Source organism: Fundulus heteroclitus, chromosome 16 (genome assembly GCF_011125445.2).
Source record: "Fundulus heteroclitus isolate FHET01 chromosome 16, MU-UCD_Fhet_4.1, whole genome shotgun sequence".
In the NCBI taxonomy this organism is placed as follows: domain Eukaryota; kingdom Metazoa; phylum Chordata; class Actinopteri; order Cyprinodontiformes; family Fundulidae; genus Fundulus; species Fundulus heteroclitus.
In genome coordinates this window covers 5,599,390-5,620,736 of record NC_046376.1, presented here as the reverse complement: position 1 = coordinate 5,620,736, position 21,347 = coordinate 5,599,390, and the positions used below count along the sequence as shown (strand labels likewise).

The following is a 21,347-nucleotide window of genomic DNA, read 5'->3' as shown; positions in this document are numbered from 1 at the left end:
CATGGTAACCCTCTGCTAATTAGAAATGTAGAATAAATGTGCCCTGTTAGGTGGAGATTATAACAAATCTTGATCACATTTAAATTCTCAGAGATTTTGTGCTTCAAAGAGTTTTTCAACATACAAAACACCTGTGTTACTGGAGCCTGTCCTGTGTGTATGACAATGTGGTGATCAGCAACTGTGCAAAAAAAGATACAAATTTAACACTAAACAAAATGTCTGTTGCAATACAAGTCAAACCAAGTAAACAATAACCAAAAACTGTAAATGGATTACTGCCCTGTTTCCAGAAAAATTCTTTAAACACAATCCAGAACCTTTTGGACAGCTTTCTCAGAAGAGTTGAACCTTTTATAGCTCCAAAGGGTGGACCAACGTCATAAGACCAAGTTCCATTGGTTCTTATTGGCTGCGCACCACTCTTGAAAGTGTTTCAGGAGCAGTTTTTTGAGGGCCAGCCCGGATTTCTCTGGATCTACTGAACTTAAGAGAGAGAACAAAAAGTTAAAAGCTGTATTGACAACAGTGATACAAAACTGGAGAATAGTAGACTGGAGAACAGTAGAACTAAGTAAAGTGAGACATATAGGCCCTGATATCCTCCAGTAGCCTAAGCCTATAGCAGCATAACTATAGAGGTAGCTCAGGGTAACATGAGCCACTTCAACTATAGGCTTTTTTCAAAAAGGAAAGTCCCAAGAGCCAGCTTCTAATGGAGGAGTTCCAGTATCTTGGGGTCTTGTTTACGAATGAGGGAAAGATGGAGCGGGAGATGGACAGGCGGATTGGTGCGCCGTCTGCTGTGAAGCGGGTGCTGTACCGGTCCGTTGTGGTGAAGAGAGAGCTGAGCCAAAAGGCGAAGCTCTAGATTTACGTTCCTACTCTCATCTATGGTCATGAGCTTTGGGTCGTGACCGAAAGAACGAGATCCCGGATACAAGCAGCCGAAATTAGTTTTCTCCGTAGTGTGTCTGGGCTCTCCCTTAGAGATAGGGTGAGGAGCTCAGTCATCCGGGGAGGACTAAGAGTAGAGCCGCTGCTCCTCCACGTCGAGAGGAGCCATTTGAGGTGGCTCGGGCATCTGGTTAGGATGCCTCCTGGTGAGGTGTTCCGGGCACGTCCCACCGGGAGGAGGCCCAGGGGAAGACCCAGGACACGCTGGAGAGACTGTTTCTCGGCTGGCCTGGGAACGCCTTGGGATTCCCCCAGACGAGCTGGCCCAAGTGGCTGGGGAGAGGGACAGCTGGGCCTCTATACTGAAGCTACTACCCCTGCGACCCGACCCTGGATAAGCTAGTCTTAAGACTAGTTCAAAACTAGTCTTAAAAGTAGACAGGTTATGAATCCACCAATTTCACTGTCAAACTTTCATAAAAGCTGTCTTAATGAAAGAAACAAAAACCCTTTAACACATGAAATAACAATTAACTTTAAATAACTAAAAAGGTTTTGTTAACTTTTACATGAAGTTCTAATAACAGCTAGTAAAATACCTTGAATTAAATTGGTATACTAAAGTTTAAACCAGGGGTGTCAAACGTACGGCCCGCGGGCCAAATCCGGCCCGCCGAACGATTTAGTGCGGTGGCCAAATGCATTATTATTCAACGGCTGTTGAATAAAGAAAGAAAATATATAATAACATAATATAAATTTTGATTCACTCAGTCATTTGTATTAAGTAATTTTTTTTATCTGATTCTCTTTAAAAATAGCAGACTTTTTTCTATTTTTCATGTAAATCCTTGGTGGCGCTTGATAGCGAAGCCGGTGAGGCCGCAGCGATCTTGGCTTCCCCTGGGATTGCGCAATCCCATGTTAACTGCACTGGCTTCCATTCTGTGATGCATCTTCCTGTCTCTAGATCATAAATTCAATTGTTCAAACAGCTATCAACTGATTTTCCACAATTTAATGTATGTGGATTACGAATTGTGTTTTGGTCATCAAACTGTGTGCAGGTAACATGTTTTCGTGCTTCTGGGCGATCATAACCGGCAAAGAACTGGTTGTGGGTGAGGCCGGCAGTTCCTTGGCCTCTAGGCAGGGGGCGCTCAAGGGGCACTGCTCCTGATCCCAAAACTGTAGAGTGACAGCAAGTTATGGATTTATTATTAGTGAGTTATGCTAAACAAGTAAAGCACTAAAAAGACTCTAAACATACAGCCGGAACAGGACTGATGAAGGAAGGCTTTCCTCCCTGCCAGTGAGCTCCATTGAGACTGAGAGACTTTTAAAAGTGAAGAAGATAAAGAGAACTTTTACCGGAAAATGACCGATATTTTTGTTCAGAAAGAGCGCCGCATGGACTTAATTTATAAGTAGAGGTAAGACAGCGATAATTATTCATGTTTTGTTTTTGTAATGAAATGTGCGTAATGTAGGTTATAGTTTTTAAATGTTACAAATGCGGAAATCCATCATAACTGAAACTGTTAACAATCAAATGACAAATAATTTTGTTTTGTTTTTTCATCAAAGAATCAATATTTTTTCCATGTTTCTAGCTGAATTGATTTGGCTCAATCAGTCTCCTTCAGCACTTTGCAATGAGTCTACTCTGTAGAGTGTATTTGTTAATCTGACTGATGACGTCAGTGCCTCACCAGCTATGAACCCTACCGCACGTCACTGCAGAGAACTCACACATAAAGTTTTAACTGAAGACCAACACAAGTTTTAACATGAAAAAGTCTGATTTCCAGTTGATCACTCCTTTTAAGTAAATGAGTAAATTAAAGTGCCTTATATTATGGTAAAAATGTCATGATTTTTCTTTGATGAACCCAGAATGCACACCACACACACAGAGCTATTTACTGAGAGTTTATTGAAAGGAAGATGAGTAGTGAATGGTGAAACCAGAGAGGCAGGACTGGAAAGGAACAGGGGTGTAGATGTGAGCAGGAGCTGACGGACCGGAGAGAGTTCTAGAGAGCTGGGCTGCTGAAGTACAGAGGAGGCCGGAAACCCAGCAGCTAACAGTGGCTTGAAGCTCAGAGAAGCTTTTGACAATATATTTTCCTAGACATATATTTAGCATTGTGGGCTACTGTCTTCTTAGAATCCCAATGAGTGTATTGGCAAAATAAAATCCAGGTTTTCCAAAAATTAATCTCAAAAACAATTGTAAATTCAAATGAATTGATTAAATTGATTTATCGCCCAGCTCTACCCGCCAGTTTGTGTTCAAAGCAGTCCTGTAAGGCTGAGCAGGCCTCTTCAGTCCTACAGATTAGGTGTTTGTAGGCAGGGATCAGGTCCATGGAGATGTGATCTGAAGATCCAAAGTGAGGAGCTTCTGCAGCCTTATATGCTCTTGGGATGTTGTATTAAACCTGATCTAATAGAATTGTCTCTGGTCATAAATGTAAGGAAATTGAGGAATTTCGTCTGCACAGCTTTTAATTCTACATGATTAAAGTCCCTAGCAACGATCACAGCCGCCTGTGGATTACTTTTCTTTTGTCCGTTGATGTAACGATGGAGCTCTTCCAGGGTGAGCTTCGCATTAGCTTTAGGTTGTATGTATGTTGCAATGATAACAGAGCTAAACTCTCGCTAAACTAATTTATTTTTTTTATTTTTTTATTTTTTTTATTTTATTTATTTATTTATTTTTTTCTTTCCCCAGTGTCCTGTCTAGCAATATGGCAATAGGAATTGATGTCTCAATGCCAGATAGAGCTCGACAGATTTTGCTTTTACAAGTGGAGCGAACAGCTTTCGCCATAGTGCTCCACTTGATTTATGCTTGTAAATAGCTTTATTATGATTCCTGTAAGGAGAGTTTCAAATTATATGGACATGACAATGGGAAAGTAAAGGAAGAACAAAAAGTGAAAGAAAAGAAAAAAAAGAGTAGAGGTGAAAGAAAGAGGAGATAAAAGGGAGAGAATGATAAAACCTTCTTTGTCTGCTCCATCACCTGGAAAGAGACACAAAAAGAACAGCACAACCAACGGACATAAAGCAACAGATACACTCGAATAACACCTAGATGCCATTGCTAAATCATATATATTATTATGTAAGCTGACATGTGTAATGTGATATTTGAAAAAAGAAAGTGAAAGAACATAAATAAATAAATAAATTATAAGATTACTGTATATAAGTGAACAATTAATACCTGGGACCCAGCACCTGTGGGAGTTGTGAAAGTGCACTAGTTTAGGTGAAGATTATCCAGAAATAGCTTGATAGTGATTGTGGAGAACCGAAGACCCACCTTCCCCGAGCACAGAGGCAGGCGTCAGGGGACCCGTAACCCCGGACTCCCAAAGGGGTCCCTAAAGCAGGTCGCCGACACACAGGATATCTGCAACCCCCCCCCCCCCCCAAGGAAGGAGCAGAGACGACCCCGAGGAAATCCCCCAGCCACCGCAATGCCGACGCCCTCAAGAGCCGCGGGGACGAGCCCGTGGGCTCCGCCGGCAGCTAGCCCCGCTGAAGTGGTCCCGGCCATGGGCCCTGAGGGCCAGAGGCCCCAGGGGCGCCCCGCCCCCGCGACGGGGGCCCCGGCCGCCCCCCGGGGGGGCCAGGCCCCGCGAAGAGGCCGCCGGGAGTGGGCCGGCGCACGCCCGGGAACCTGCCCCAAACCCGAAGCCAACCAATGCGCCAGGGGGCCAAGGCGCCCGCCAACGAAGTGGAGGAGGGCAGGACGTGGGGGGATGGGCTCCGCACCTAGCGGAGACTTGAGATGTTCTTGGGAGAGGGAGCGGACCACACCCATACCGGGGGGGGGGGGATGGAAAACTCATTCACACAATCCCTTCCTTGTGCCCCACTCGCCACACACAAAAAAAAAAAAAAAAAGACGCTGTAAACACATTCCCACATAACACTCACATCCAACACTGACCAAAGGGGGGGGGGGGGGTCACCCCAAATCGACTATACGACTGCTTGTGCCCGACCCCCGGCCCCAGCCCCAGACCAGACGCCCCCCGGACCGGGCCCCCCCAAGAGGGCAGGCCAACACGACCCGCACGAGCCACCCGGCCAGAGCCCCCCCCTCCCCCTAAATACCTAATAAACCCCCTCCCTCCCCCCACCTTACCCTTGCGATCCCTGCCCCCCGCCCCTCCTGGGGGGAGCGGAGGCATCAGCCCCAGACCTGGCAAGCCGCTGACTACACACCGCAGCCCCCCGCCAAGACCCCGGACACAGTGGCCCGCACCTCCTCCAGGCCCCAGACTCCTTGCCGCCATCGGACAACGGGGGTGTGCAGAAGACCCCGATCCTCCCTACGCCTGCTCAGATGTTTTGTTGTTGCATGTTGTTCTCAAGTGCGTTTAAAAACTGGGAGCGCCGAAGGGGATGCACGGCACAGCCCATCCCCCTTCCGGAAGGTAGCTGTTGCCAGCGCACCCCGTCCGGGCGACTGCCCAGAACCCTCAATGTCTAAGTGGGAGAGGAGGTGAAGGGAGCCGTCCGAGGTGAGGCCCACACAACATAAGCCCCCCCCCCCCCCCCCCCCCCCCCCCCCCCCCCCCCCCCCTACCCCCCAGACGTCTTCCCCCCCCCCCCCTACCATGGCCTATATGAGTGTGCGATGTGAAAAATGTTTGAAGTGAAAGTGTCTAAGATGCATGATCAAATTGGGGAGAGGGGCGTCACCAGAAAGTGGCAACCTCCAGTAACGCCCCCTCCCTCAGGACCTACATGTGTGTCGGCGTGATGGAGCAGGCAGAGGGAGGAGTCCGGGGATGGGGAGCAAATGACTGGGAAGCCAACCCAGGGAGCCAGCTCCCCTACTGACTCCAATAGGCACCCCCGCTCCCCGAAAGCCCCACCCAGAGAAGGGGGCCTCGCCAGCGGCACCACCGTAGCCCGGGGGTCAGGGAGAGGCCGCAGGGCCCGCCAGCCAACCACCCACCAGGACCAACACCTCAACTCGGTCAGAACTAAACTGCCACATAATCCCGATGAGTGAAGGAAAAGATTCTGATCACCTTTGCAGCTGTGCACAAAGTGTTGATGATGTAAATAGGTGATTTTTTTAAATGAGAGACAAGAAAGACAAGAGCCATCCATCCATCTTCTTCTGTTTATCCAGGGTTGGGTTGCAGAGATAGCAGCTTCAGTTGGGAGGCCCAGACTTCCCTTTCCCCAGCCACTTGGGCAAGTTCCTTTGGGGGAATTAAAAGGGTTTCCCAGGCCAGCCGAGAAACATATTCCCTCTAGTGTGGTCCTGGGTCTCCTTCCAGTGGGACGTGCCCAGAACACCTCACCAGAGAGGCCTCCAGGAGGCGTCCTACCCAGGTGCCCGAGCCACCTCAACTGGCTCCTCTCGACGCGGAGGAGCAGTGGCTCTACGAGTCTTCCCTGGATGACTGAGCTCCTCACCGACCCGAAGTCTGGAAGAGCAATGTGGTTTTCATCCTGGTCTTGGAACACTGGATCAGCTCTACACCCTCAGCAGGATTCTGTAGGGTGCATGGGAGTTTGCCCAACCAATCTACATGTGCTTTGTGGACCCACGGAAGGCATACGGCCGGGTCCCTCGGGGGGTCCTGTTGGGGTAGTCCGGTAGTATGGAATCCTGGGCCCTTTTTCCGGTGAGAGTAGAGCCCCGCCAAGGTTGCCCCTTGTCGACGATTCTGTTCATAGCATTTATGGACAGATTTTCTAAACGCTGGCAAGGTGTTGAGGGGATCCGTTTTGGTGGCCTTAGGATCGCGTCTCTGCTTTTTGCGGGTGACGTGGTCCTTTTGGCTTCATCAGGTCGTGATCTACAGCTCTCACCGGAGCAGTTTGCAGCTGAGTATGAAGCGGCCGGGATGAGAATCAGTGCCTCCAAATCCGAGACCATGGTGTTGAACCGAAAAAGGGTAGAGTACCTTCTCCAGATTGGGGACGATGTGCTACTCCTAGTGGAGGAGTTTAAGTACCTTAGGGTCTTGTTCACGAATAAGGAAAGATGGAGCGGGAGGTCGAAAGGCAGATTTTTGCTGCGTCTGCAGTGAAGCGGGCGCTGTACCGGTCTGTTGTGGTGATGAGAGAGTTTAGTCAAAAGGCAAAGATCTCGATTTACCAGTCGATCTACGTCCCTACCCTCATCTATGGTCACGAGCTTTGGGTCGTGACCGAAAGAACGAGATCCCAGATAAAGTGGCTGAAATGAGTTTTCTCCGTAGTGTGTCTGGGCTCTCCCTTAGAGATAGGGTGAGGAGCTCAGTCATCCGGGGAGGACTCAGAGTACTGAGCCACTGCTCCTCCAGGTCGAGAGGAGCCAGTTGAGGTGGCTCGGGCATCTGGTTAGGATGCCTCCTGGACGCCTCCCTGGTGAGGTGTTCCGGGCACGTTCCACCGGGAGGAGGCCCAGAGGGAGACCCAGGACACGCTGGAGGGACTATGTTTCTCTGCTGGCCTGGGAGCGCCTTGGGATTCCCCTGGAGGAGCTGGCCCAAGTGGCTGGGGAGAGGACGTCTGGGCCTCCCTAATGAAGCTGCTACCCCCGCGACCCGACCCCGGATAAGAGGAAGATGATGGATGTTCACTACTTGTAGACTTTTTTTTTTATAGTGGAATGGTTAGTTTCATATTCTTTTGATACCTCTTTAAAACTCCTCTGATTATTAAGCTGCAAAGAGAATTAATGGTTCAGATAGCTTTTTTTGGGGGGGGACTATGGCATTCACTCTCAATGCAGTCAGGAGCAAACCAGGTCAGACTGCCTTCAAAATGCTGAGTAATGGTGTTCCAATCAGTAGATTAAAATTCAGTGTTTATTCAGTGTCAATTTACAACGCATGGCATCTCAAGGCACTTACAGAATCAATTCAGTCAAATTATGCAGACAGATTGGTCAGAAGGTTTTCTAAGAAAATCTGCTAATCATGTGCAGAAGATATTTTTAGTAGGAACAAAAGTATAGATGTTCTCATATATTCTTTACCAGAAATCCCAATGTTCAATTTAGTCATATAATTTCTTATGACCTTGTCTTGTTTTTTGCCTTTTATTGCTTAATTTCTTAATTTGCTAAAAGCTGACATTAAATATCCATACACATAAACATATTTAGAAAATCCTGTGATAGGGTTCCTAGCTTTCCTTCTACCTCTGTCTTTTCTCTCTTTTGGATAAAATGCAATAGCCCTAAATGTTTTTGATTAATTTCCTCTAGGTGGCCGCCGTTTCTCTGAAGGTACTTCGGCTGATAGAGAGATCCAAAGAACCCTGATGGAGGTACTTACATTGATATGGTTTACTTTGTTCTGTTTGCCAACATATTGCAACATCATCTTCTTTGTAAAGCTGATATTGTTGTGAAATTTACTGCAATAGCGGTATCTTATCACAGGACTTCTACAGGTCTAGTTGCAGGAAAAGAGCAGCTAATATCTTTGCTGACCCCATACATCCTGTATTTAGACTTTTACCTTCAGGTTGGTGGTTTAGACTGTTTGAGAAACAAGCTGTCGTTGAAACAGTTTCTTACCCCACGCTGTTTCTCTGAACTTCCAACAGTCCTAGAGATGGATACCATATACTGTATTTGCATGCATATTTTTCATCTTTGGCTTCTTTATAAAAACACTGATGTCAAATGTTTGTTTATTGTGATTTTGATGATTATAACAGACAACTAATGAAAACCCCAAAGTTAGATTTTTAGAATTGGTCGCCAACTGAAAAGTATGAAGATGTACAGCACTCAATACTTAATTGGGGCTCCTTTTCCCTGGATTCCTTTGGCAATGTGGCGTGGCATGGAGTCGATCATTGTGTGACACTACTCACTATGTTTTGAGAGCTCAGGTTGCACTGATAGTGGCCTTCAGCTCTTCTGCACTGTTCAGTCTGGTGTCACAATACCCCATAGATTTTCAATGGGGTTAAGATCAGGCAAGTTTGCAAACCAACTAAGAACAGGGATACCTAGAGCCTACTTAACCTGCTGGTTAAGGGGTGGGGTTTGGCCAGCCCCCCATAAAAAAAACTTACCCATTTACCGTTTACCCACACCGGAAGATCATCAAAAACTGTGATGAAACTATCAGTGTCATAATTTAAACGACTTAATAAACCATCCAATAAATCAGAAACTGCAAGAGAAAATTATGAACAGTTTAAAGTACAACCTTTTTTTCACATACCCTGAAATCTTACTTCTTTTATTCTGGTACTTGCAGTTATTCACCACAAACCTACTAAACACTATCGACTTTCAGCCATGACTAGCAGGAAATCCCAGAGTGCCTGATGCTGCAGTAAGGGGGGTTTCCCCCTCCAGCTACACAAGGCAGTCAAACTTTTTACAGTAGCAGGCCACACACTATCAGGTAGAAGGGTGCACTTATGCCGGTGCCCGAGCCCGAAGGGGAGTATTTTGAAAAATAGAGTCTCCCTGATGTATTTTGGAAGCTTTCAAGTCAGGTAATTATTTAAAGAATAGAGTCAGAGTGCATGTTTTAAATTTAATAAAAAGCAAAAAAAGTGAATGATCAATTCTTTAAAAATTACCTTTGTTTTTTTATTATTATTCTTAAAACATTTTTTTCACGTTATCATGTTTTAACAAGTTTTTGAACAAATTTGCATAAAATTAGTTGAATTTGAATTACTAGCACCATATAAAACAGATCAGATTAGGTGAGTATATGACAATTTACTAACTTCCGAGTGCGCAGTGAGACAACACGCACACACTCAAAACCGGTCTTGCGCGCGCTCAGTTCCTTCTCTGCTCGCACGCTAGACCTGCTCATTCCATGCTCAACACCAGCTGTGCTGTGCGCTCGCTTGGCTGTTTCTCCGTGAGCGTCGCGCGAGAAGAGTTTTTCAGAGTTGAGCTCGAATTGGTTCCTGCGCGCTCTACCAGAAGGCACAAATATCGCTCCATTATATGATCGGGAAATGTAGGCGGCGGCAACAGCTGCTATAGACGGCGATTTGCCGCCGTTGACCGGCTACTTTTGACTGGCCTAGTTACATGGCTAGATTAAGGAGACTGACCTGTAAACGGAGCTCTTCTACTCCAAAAACTCTGAAAGCAGATTGAAAATAGGCTCACATTCTTAATGAACTGACTGCACGGACAAGGTTTTGAGGTGTAGTTCTCCGCTTAAAAACATCTTTAAACTACTTTTTGTGACAAAATAAGGGTATACGATCGATACATTTTGTACACTCACCTCCATACTACTCCTTGGTGGTAGTGTTTTCCCTGGCTTCACACAACCTTCAACAATGCATTTACTGTCCCATAGTGGGGAAATTAAGGTGACAGTGGAAGAAACATTTGGGCCTAGACCACAGACTTGCACACAAGATTAATTATAATACGAAAACGCTAATTTAAGCTGTACAGCAGAAAAGAAAAAAATGCTATGCAATTAATAGAAAATAATTTAACAGGACAAACTTACAAACTACCTTCTACTCACACCTGCGCACTGAGATTGAGCAATCAGTAGAAACGCTCATCTTCGGCATTTAGAAATTCAGTCGATACCAGGCAGTAGAGGTGGGCAGATACCGGGAATTTTGGTATCGATCTGATACCAAGTAAATACAGGATCAGTATCGCCGATATTGATACCGACACGATACTTTTTTATATTTAAGCTTGACATATCATGAAACCTGGGCTGCTCAGTGGCGCAGTGGGTAGCACTGTTGCCTTGCAGCAAGAAGGTTTCTGGGTTCAAATCCAACCCTGGGTCTTTCTGCATGGAGTTTGCATGTTCTCCCTGTGCATGCGTGGGTTCTCTCCGGGTACTCCGGCTTCCTCTCACAGTCCAAAAACATGACTGTTAGGTTAATTGGCATCTCTAAATTGTCCTTAGGTGTGAGTGTGTGTGTGAATGGTTGTTTGTCCTGTCTGTCTCAGTGTTGCCCTGCGACAGACTGGCGACCTGGGTGTACCCCGCCTCTCGCCCAGTGAATGCTGGAGATAGGCACCAGCAACCCCATGAGGGATTAAGCGGGTCAGAAAATGGATGGATGGATATCATGAAACCGTTGACACCAAGTGTTTTTGTGATTTTTACATTAATCTAATTTATTTTTATCTCTGTTATGTTATAGGCCGGGCAAGGGAAATTTATTAATAGAGCACAATTCATACACAAGACAATTCTAAGTGCTTCACAATTTCATGAAACTACAAGAAACAGATAAAAATCATTCCACTGAGAAAAAGCCAAATAAGCGTAGCCTACCTGCACAGATGTTGCAACTGAATGTATTAGGTGTTGACATTCAAATTTTGGCTCCTTAAAATATAGTTAGCATATAGGTATCTTTGTTCAGATTCCATAGTAAAGTCCTCCTGGTTGCAAGCTCGTATCCAACACTGTTACTGTTTGTTGACCCTGCTGCGGTCACTCTTGGTTCTTTTACTGAATAATGTGGTGTTTGTATTGTAGACTTCAGTAGGAGTAAAACGATTCATTATATTTACCATATTTAATCTAAAAGGCAGAGAAAGGCTTTAGTTCAGTACTGTTTACACAACGCTGCCGTCATATATGTGAGAGAGAGAGAGAGAGAGAGAGAGAGAGAGAGAGAGAGAGAGAGAGAGAGAGAGAGAGAGAGATCGAGAAGAGAGAGGAGATAGAGACGAGATCGAGAGATATAGGAGAGATTATGCTAAGCGCTCTCTCTCTATCTATCTATCGCTCTCTCTATCGCTCTCTCTTCTTCTCTTCCTCTCTACTCTCGCTCTCCTGCTTCCTCCGAAGCAATTGTTTTCCTTTCATCACATTGGTGGACAGGACTAATCCAGATGTGTCCTAGCTGACACATTTCCCCTAATCAGTCATTCTGTCCAATCTAAGTATGCCAGGCTCTGGCCTCCAGTGTCTCTCTGTGATCTCCATGGTAACCGATATTGCAGTCCAGTCTCTAATCACATTATCTCTTACATTGATATTTCTCGCCAATCCTTCGGGGTTTGAAAAAAAATCAGTGAAAAAAAAACTCCATGTGGTCACAATCACTGTGACAGATACCAACGCAGTGGTGTTTTGTTGTTGTCATATGTATGTTGGGGGTGATATTCAGAACACATCTGTTCCCAATTTGACTCATACAATTAAACTATTCAAGCTTTTGTGCTCTATTTGTACAACTACAAGATGGCCGCAAGGCATTTGCACGGCACTGTTCTAAATTTAGTAATTGGACATCATTTGAGGAATGCCCTATTATGTTGAATGGCCCTGCAGTAAACCATAATCACTTAATATACAGAAAATAAAGCCCTGAAATATTACCATGTGTGATGAATCAATATGGAATGAGGGACAAATATTTAACTTTCTTGTGATATTCCAATTTTTTGGCCAGTAAATGTATTTGTTACCTGTTGCTGTCAAACCATTGAATCTTAATTTATGAGAGGTATTTATCAGCAAATCATTTTATAATGACTGTAGAAGGTGATTTATTTCATTTGTTGTCAGCTGTTGAACCAGATGGATGGCTTTGACACTCTACACAGAGTCAAGATGATCATGGCCACCAACAGACCGGACACTCTGGATCCGGCCCTGCTCCGACCTGGTAGACTTGATCGTAAAATACGTGAGCATTTGTTTTACTTCTTCATCTTTGTTAAAGCTTTATGTGGCCTCATAGTAAAACACATGTATGTTTTCCTGTTAGACATTGAGCTGCCCAATGAACAGGCTCGACTAGACATCCTCAAAATCCACTCCAGTCCCATCACTAAGCATGGTGAAATAGGTCGGTACACAATGTCATCTATGCTCACTTGCACATTAAGTAAAACTATTTAAAACATTGAAAAAAGTTTGTTTATGTCACAAACGTGTACATTGTATTATCAGTTTTAAAGATTGATTATTTTAGTATTTGCTTTTATTTTTACTTTTTGTATAATTTTTTGCATGAAATTAGTCCATTTTCATCTTTTTTGTCTACCAGCACACACACATTCTGTTACCATTGATTGTCTTTTTTTATTTTATATTCTTCCCAGATTTTGAGGCCATAGTAAAGCTGTCTGATGGTTTCAATGGCGCTGATCTGAGAAACGTGTGCACTGAAGCAGGTATTCTACCTTTGTCTGCCAAAACTGAGTGTCCTTGGCATAGTTGCCTCCTTTAGCAGTAGTTTTATGTTGACTTTGTTTTTCAGGACTATTTGCAATCCGGTCAGACCGTGAGTATGTCACTCAAGAAGACTTCATGAAAGCTGTTCGCAAGGTGGCTGACTCGAAGAAGCTTGAGTCCAAGCTGGACTACAAACCTGTTTGAGCCTTTGGTCACAGTGTTTTTTCTGACTTTGTTTTTCTCATTTATTCACTCGCTGTTTTCATTGCTTCAAAGGCAGAAACACTTGCCTCAGTGAACAATGTATTGTATGCTATCTGTAACAAATTTCAGAAATTAAACTGTTTTCTGTTACCTTTTCAGCTCAGCTGATTCTAATGTACTTCTACAAACCAATTGTGTAAAATTAGTTTTCAAATACAATACTATTACAAAATGTATCTATGTGTTTCTCTTTTCAAGTCTCTTTGATTGTTCTTTGTAATATTGAGCTTTTCAATTTGTGCTATTGCAGGACTTTAAAGGGCTAGTTCAGATTTTCTGAATTAAGGTTCTGTTAGTTTATATATTGTCGTTCTAGTAGAACGATCGTTTTCTTATAAAATTTTAGTTATATAGCACTAATTCACGACACATACCATCTCAAGGCACTTTATAAATTTATCAAATCATACTGACAGATCGGTCAAAAATGTTCCTACCTAAAGCCGGGCGTACACTGTACGAGTTTTTCCCCTTTTCGGGCCGATTCTTCAGTCGTGCGAGCATTTTTTGAATCGGGCCGAATTTCAGCTTGATCGTAGAGGGGGGGAGGAGGGGGGACTAGCTTTTCACGTCTACCTCCCGATCAGGAATCGGACGATCGGTGAAAATCAAACATTTTTTCAAATTCAGTCGGCGGTCGTGAGGTTTTCGTGAGCGCATCCTGCTGTTCAAGCAGAGCTACGAGGGGGCGCCCTCCCCTCCTCTCCGTCCCCGCCAGCGGAGGGAGGGAAGCGGGCGTCCCTGAAGCAACCTCCGGCCGGTGTTGGGGAGGGCGAGCCGTCCGGTCCGCGCAACGCGCTGGTCGCCTGTTTCGGCATTCCTCGGCTTGCTGGGGGGGTGGTGCGTGCGGGCCAGGCGACCTGCCGACCTGCCGTGCGGCCGCCAATGCGTCTCGGCTCTCCTCTCTCTCCCCTCCGTTCCCCCGACGCCCGGTACCTCCTGCGGGCCTCGCCAGAGCTGGGCTCGAACCCCTGCTCTGGGTCCCTGTCACCTACCATCGCTCGCCTGCCTCTGCCACCACAGCGAGCGGTCCCAGAGGGGACACGACGTACAGTGTGAGCAGTCCGGTCTCGTCCGAGCGTCGCGCCGCACAGATCGTGAGCGGTGAACTTTTTAAACCCCGCGGTTCCGTCGCACAGTTTGAGATGTATATAAGTACCACGACTGAAAAACTCGTACAGTGTACGCCCGGCTTAAGGAAACCCAGCAGACTGCATCAAGTCTTGACAAGCAGCATTCACTCCTCCTGAAAGAGAGCCCCAAGGCCCCCAAAGCCCCACCCCAGCAGGGGCCACAGACCCTGGCACCAGACTCACCAGATGCACTCCCAGACCACCAATACCCAGGCACCCCATAAATCTGCCACCACGCCCCACAGGACACATCCAAAAATAAAAACACTCCCACTAGGTGATGGAGCCAATCAAAGGAGCCCAGAGAGATCCATTTGAAGTGGAGGCAGATGCTGACTCAAAACTAATGATACAACAAAAGATCTCTATACTGATTGATACTGAGAATTGTTTCACTTTTCCGTTTCATGAGGATAGTTTTCTTAGCAATACATAGGGCCGCGAAAGCCATGGAAACATTTCAAAGTGCTATCATCCAACTTATAATTGTCAGGGTTATTGCCTGTGCACTGTGAACAGATATTAGATTGTGCAAAATCCATCCTGAATAATCTTTGACCTGTATAGTATACTCTATGAAAGATTCTGTATTGTATTAGTTGTAAATTTGGGTTTCTAGTCATTTTGAAAGTTCTTAAACATCTGAGATCAGGAGTTTAGTTCAATGTTGACTGATGAATCAGCCTCCTGTTTCATAAAAGGGAGAGATATTGAATCATCTAGTTTAGACAATCTCCTGTATAATTTAGACAATGGGTTTGGGGGTTTAGATCAAGGAACTATAATACAATTATTGGAATTTGTAAGCCACCTTTAATACGTTTTTTTCATAGATTGAATTTGTCAACACCATACTGTATAGTTAATCTATCAAATATGATAAATTCAGTTCCTTCAAATATATGTCCCAAATTTTCAATACCTTTACTCTTCCAGTAAGAAAAGTCACTCCATCTATCTTCTTCTGCTTATTCGGGGTGGGGTCGCGGGAGTAGCAGCAAAGAGACGGAGAGTAAGTGACTCTGAAAGGTGAACCAGGAGAACTACTAGAAGCTGCGCTGCTTACCATAAAGCTGGGCGGACCTAACCGGGGAGAAGTAGCGCCGAGGGAACTCTGTGATCCTACTCTGTTGGTGTTAGGCGGCTATTGGCAGAGGGCGGCAGATGTTACTGGTGTGGGATCCAGAGCGAGCCTCCTCGGCAGTGGGTGACAGATGGATTGACCAGAGTGAGAGAAGAGCCAGCAGAATCCGGGAGGGGGAATCTCAGGCCCCGCTGGGTAACATCCAGGGAGTATGAGGGGTGAGCCAAAGCAAAATCTGAGCAGGAGGATTCTGTAGCTGTTTCTTCGGACAAGACGTCAAGACAGGTGAGTGCATCCAAGCACCAAAAAACTGACAAAAACAGGGAGATCCAAAATTAGTCAAAGTTCAAAGACAAAAACTCACGAGCAGGTTTTCAGGAGTTGGGTCACAGGCCACGTCGTACCACGACTGCTTAAGGCTCTGGCGTCTTCCATTTGTCAGCGCTCTGCTTAAGAAGCCGCCTGCAACGAGCTGCAGGTGTGGGCCACGCCCCCTCAGCCAACTAGGCACACCTGAGGAGTAGAGTTAGAGCAGAACAACACAGAGAACCCTGACTATATATATATATATATATATATATATATATATATAATATATATATATATATAGAATAGATTTATATATGATATCTATATATATATATTTTATTATATTTTTTATATACTCTATATATATTTTCTCTCTCTCTACTCTCTCTTTTTATCTCTTTATATCTACTTTACTCTCTCTTATATATACTTTCTCTCTTACATCTCTATCTATCTATCTCTTCTCTCTCTTACCTCTTCTCTCCTCTTCTCTCTATCTCTCTCTCTCTCTCTCCTCCTTCCCTATACTATCTCTCATCTCTCTATCTCTCTCTCTCCTCTCTCTCTCTTCTCCTTCTCTCTCCTCTCTACTCTCTCATCTCTCTCGCGTTCTTCTTCTTCATCGTCTCTCTCCTCTCTCCCTCTCTCTCTATCTCTTCTCTCTCTACCTCTTCTCTCCTTACTCTCTACTCTATGCTCTCTCTCCTCTTCTCTCGCATCTCTTTCTCCTTCTCCCTCTCTCTCTCATCTCCTCTCTCTCTACCTCTCGCATCTCGCTCTCGCTCTCTCTCTATCTCTTCCTCTCTCTCTCTCTCTCTCTCTCTCTTCTCTCACTCTATTCTCTCTCTCTCTCTCCTCTCTCCTCTCTCTCTCTCCTCTTCCTCTCTCTCTACTCTCATCTATATCGCTCTCTATCTCTCCTCTCGTCTCCTCACATCTCTCTCTTTCTCTCTCTCTCCCTCTCTCTCCTCTCGCTTCTCTCTCTCTCCTCTCTCTCTCTCTCTCTCCTCTCTCTCTCCCTCTCTCTCGCTCTCTCCTCTCTCTCTTCTCTCTTCTCTCTCTCTCTCTCTCATTCTCTCTCTCTCTCTTCTCTCTCCTACTCTCTCTCTCTCTCCTCCTCTCTTCTCATCTTCTCGTTCTCTCCCTCTCATCTCTCTCTCTCTTCTCTCCTCTCTCCTCTCTCCTTCTCTCTCTCTCTCATTCTCCTCTCTCTCCTCTCTACTCTCTCTCTCTTTCCTCTCTCTCAGCTATCTTCTCCCTCTCTCTCTCTCTCTCTCGTCTCTTCTATACTCTCTCTCGAGCTCTCTCTCTCTTCTCTCTTCTTCTCTCTCCCTCTCTCTTCTCTCTCTCTCTCTCTCCTCTCTCTCTTCTCTTCTCTCCTCCTATACTCCGATCTCGCTCTTCTCTCTCTTTACTCTTACTCTCTCTCTCTCTCTCTCTCTCGCTCTTCTATCTCTCTCTCTCTTCTCTCTCTCTCGCTCTCTTCTCGACTCTCTCGCTCTCTCTTCTCCTTCTACCACACATCTCTCTCCTCTCGTGTCTATCTATCTCGTGTATCTCATTCTATCATCTCTCTCTCTAATCTTGTGTCTATCTACTGTGTGTCTATCTATATTGTGTCTTATCTATCTGTGTCTATCATCTACATATGTATATATATTTTATTAATCCATATATATCTATCTGTGTAATATATACATATATGTGTATATGGCACGGGCAGCACTCTCCTCACCGCTCCCGCTCCCCCTCCCGTCTCGTACATGGCTCAGCAGCGCCAGCCAATCAGCACGCAGGCTCAGCCTGGTCCGCCCACTCAGTTCTCACACAAACTTAACACACAAACAGCTGAGAGAGACCACAGCAGCGAAAAAACATGAACAGGGGAAGTAGCACCGTTTGGCTTTATTTTAATACCGTAAATGAAATCAAGCTGTATGTTTTGTAAAAAGCCGGTTCATTTCAGTGGAAACACAACAAATTTATCTAAGCACGTGAAAAAACATGAAAACGTCGAGCCCCAGAAACGGAGAGAGGAGACGAAACTTCTCTCACTGCCCCGACAGACCCACAGACGTCTCTGACTGAGGCGTTTCAGTCCTCCAGGGAACATCCAGGTAGATCAGTGGATGGATGGATGGATGGATGGATGTTACTGGAGCCCACACATAACATGTAATTAAGACCTTGAAAGAACCCAGTACATATATTAAAAAGTGTTATTTACGATAAGATAACATTAGCTAATCTTTTTTTATCCCACGACGGGGAAATTTATAGGATTAAAGCAACAGGCAGGTGCACACAACACAGACAAAATTACATAAGGATTGAAATATATAAGAGGTGGATTAGCGAAAAAACACTGAACATAACATTATTATTATTATTATTATTATTATTTAATTGTAATAATAAAATAAAAACCACAAAACCCAAAAGGTCAACAGTTTCATGATACATCAAGCTTAGGGACTGGCTAATATACAGCAGGTCAAAAAAGGCCATATTTTGGCTGCAGTGCTTGCTGTTCTCTTATGAAGAAAAGATCAATTAGTGCACTAAATTCAATAGATGGGTTAAAATATCCAGTATAAAATAAGTGCTACAAATGTTACAACACTTTTGTTCATATGGCAGCAGAACATTAAAATAAAAGTGCTCTTTACACTACTTTTGAATTAATTCTTGGAGTTTGTAAATACAATGCGATTAATCGCGATTAATCAGGGCGATTAATCGCGATTAAATATTTTAATCGTTGCCCAGCCCTAGTATCGATAGTAGAAACAATGATCAGCAACGCTGCTATTGGCTGTTCAGCATGGCCAAAGAACGCCCAGTTTCTCTCCCAAGCAGAACACGAGCTTTTAATGGAAGGTTATGCCGAATTTGAGTCATTAATTAAAACGACAGGGAACACCTCAAAGTCTGCTAAAGCCAGGAGAGAGGGCTGGCAAAAAGCAGCAGACAAATTAATGCGTAAATACTGTCCATGGTAGATGTTTCTATCACATTCTACAGCATGAATTTTTGCATTTTAATAATTTGATATTATTTGTTCTTTTATATCAGAGCCTCCACGGGACCCACTAGAACATGGGGACAAGTAAAAGTGAAATACAAGAATATTCTACAAAATGGTAGCTGATAGAGTTAAGTTTAATAACTCTTTGATTCTGGAAAGAAGTGGCAGACATCAAAGAAGTGGCAGGCGGAGTCAAGGGTTCACAACATGGGGGTAAGAAACAAAAGAAAAGGCAAGGGGGGTTTTACAACATGGGGTTGGCACACACAGAGGTGTAAGATTAACATATATAGCAAGAGACTCCTTGTCTAGGCCTGTGTGAAGTTAAAAAAGTAGAACAGTCCTTAATAAAAAGATAAAAAGAAAATGATTACATTCACATTTCTTCTAACATTCCCTCCTTTTAATCATTAGGCCTATTGTTTCTGTGTTGTTTCTTATTATTATTTTTTTTATTCTGCCCCCCTAAAGAGGGGGCTTTTTGGGGGCTTTATCATACTCAAAAACTCACCAAACTTTGCAGATGCATGGTGACGAATTAAAAATTTTGTATTTTAAGGTCGTCACAAAAATCAAAAGAAAAATGCCTCAACGGCGCCACCTAGCAATTTTCAAAGGACCCTCTTCTATTCACTTACTTCATCGTAGAGACATGAGATTTGGTACAGTGGTAGAGCTCACCAAGACGCTCAGAATTTACAATTAATGTCATAGTGCAAATATCACAGGAAGTCGGCCATTTTAGATTGATCCGATTTTTGACGTTTACAGCATTGGTATTTGATCGAACTCCTCCTAGGGATTTTGAGCGAGCGGCTTGAAACTCGGTCAGTCTGATCATAAGGCATGGCCAATTAAAAGTTATCAAAACTGTGAGTTTTTGAGCATGCTGAAGGGTCGTTGGCAGGGGTCAAAGTTCACCTACTCGCCATGATACACAAAAACTCACAGAGCCACCAAACTTTCAGTAGTTGATCACCACTAGGTCTTCTTTAATATTCAATGGTCAAATGATGACATTGCTTAGGCCACGCCCCCTGACAACAGGAAGTGTCATGTTTTGTTGTAAGCGGTCGCTATGTTACCCCTCTGAGCTAATCAACATGAAACTGTGTCAAGAGACAGAAGACATATTGGTGTGTTGTGGATTCCAGCCCCAAGTGGATTCCATGGAGCGTGGTGGCGTGGGGAAGTCACATCAAACCATATATTTTTAATCTTTTGACAGCATTATTTGCTCAAACCTGTCCACCAGGTGGCAGCAAGAGACCACAAATAAACCACAAACCAAGTTGTCTTGTTCAGTAAGGCAAGGCAAGGCAAATTTATTTATATAGCACAATTCAGTACAAAGACAATGCAAAGTGCTTTACATGATTAAAATATAGCAAAATAAAACAGAATAAAAGCAAGTAGGGATAAAATGTAGATAGAAAAAAGAACAAAAAAGTGGTGATTCAGTTAACTAGAACAGTTGAAGGCAATCCAAAACAAATGTGTTTTTAATCTTGATTTAAAGGAACTCAGGCTTTCCGCACCTTTACAATTTTCTGGTAGTTTGTTCCAGATCAGTGGAGCATAGGAACTAAATGCTGCTTCTCCTTGTTTAGTTCTGGTTCTAGGTATGCAGAGTAGGCTAGAGCCAGAAGACCTTAATGGTCTGGATGGTTAATACACTGATAACAAGTCTGATGTATTTAGGTGCTAAGCCATTCAGGGATTTATAAACTAACAGAAGTATTTTAAAGTCTATTCTCTGATATACAGGGAGCCATGGAAGGACTTTAGAACTGGGGTGATGTGCTCTACTTTCTTAGTCTTAGTGAGGACGCGGGCAGCAGCGTTCTGGATCAGCTGCAGCTGTCTGATCCACTTTTTAGGCAGGCCTGTGAAAACACCGTTGCACCGTTGCAAATATAAACGCATGGATTAGTTTTTCCAGATCCTGCTGAGACATTAGTCCTTTAATCCTGGAAATGTTTTTCAGGTGATAGAAAGCTGACCTTGTAACTGTCTTTAGATGCTTTTGGAGGTTCAGGTCTGAGACCATTACTACTCCAAGATTTCGGGCCTGATCAGTGGTTCCTAGCTGAAGCGACTGAAGCTGTGTGCTAACCTTTGATCTCTCCTCTATTGGTCCAAAAATTATTACTTCTGTTTTGTTTTTATTCAACTGAAGAAAATTTTGGCACATCTACGTATTGATTTCTTCTAGGCATTTACTCAGTGCTTGAACAGGTTCATAGTCACCTGGTGACATGGTGATGTAGAGCTGTGTGTCGTCTCCATAGTTATGGTAGCTGATGTTGTTGTTTCTTATGATCTGAGCTAGAGGAGCATGTAGATATTGAAAAGGAGGGGACCCAGGATGGACCCTTGGGGAACCCCACATGTGATTTTTGTAATCTTCGATGTAAAGTTACCTACTGATACAAAAAAGTCCCTGTCCTTTAAGTAGGATTTAAACCAGTTGAGAGCTGTACCACAGAGGCCGA

The 21,347-nt window shown here is 44.3% G+C and overlaps 1 protein-coding gene across 1 annotated transcript in view; it reads left to right on the top strand.

Moving 5' to 3' along the window:
* psmc6 (proteasome 26S subunit, ATPase 6) overlaps nucleotides 1-13,474 on the top strand; it is a 44,158-nt gene extending 30,684 nt beyond the window's left edge. Inside the window, exons 10-14 of the mRNA XM_012858820.3 lie at nucleotides 8,138-8,199; nucleotides 12,423-12,543; nucleotides 12,625-12,705; nucleotides 12,962-13,033; nucleotides 13,120-13,474. Of these exons, the coding sequence (XP_012714274.1) occupies nucleotides 8,138-8,199; nucleotides 12,423-12,543; nucleotides 12,625-12,705; nucleotides 12,962-13,033; nucleotides 13,120-13,238 (455 nt within the window). The 3' untranslated portion in view covers nucleotides 13,239-13,474. The remainder of the gene's footprint in view (nucleotides 1-8,137; nucleotides 8,200-12,422; nucleotides 12,544-12,624; nucleotides 12,706-12,961; nucleotides 13,034-13,119) is intronic.
* Nucleotides 13,475-21,347: the final 7,873 nt, after the last annotated feature.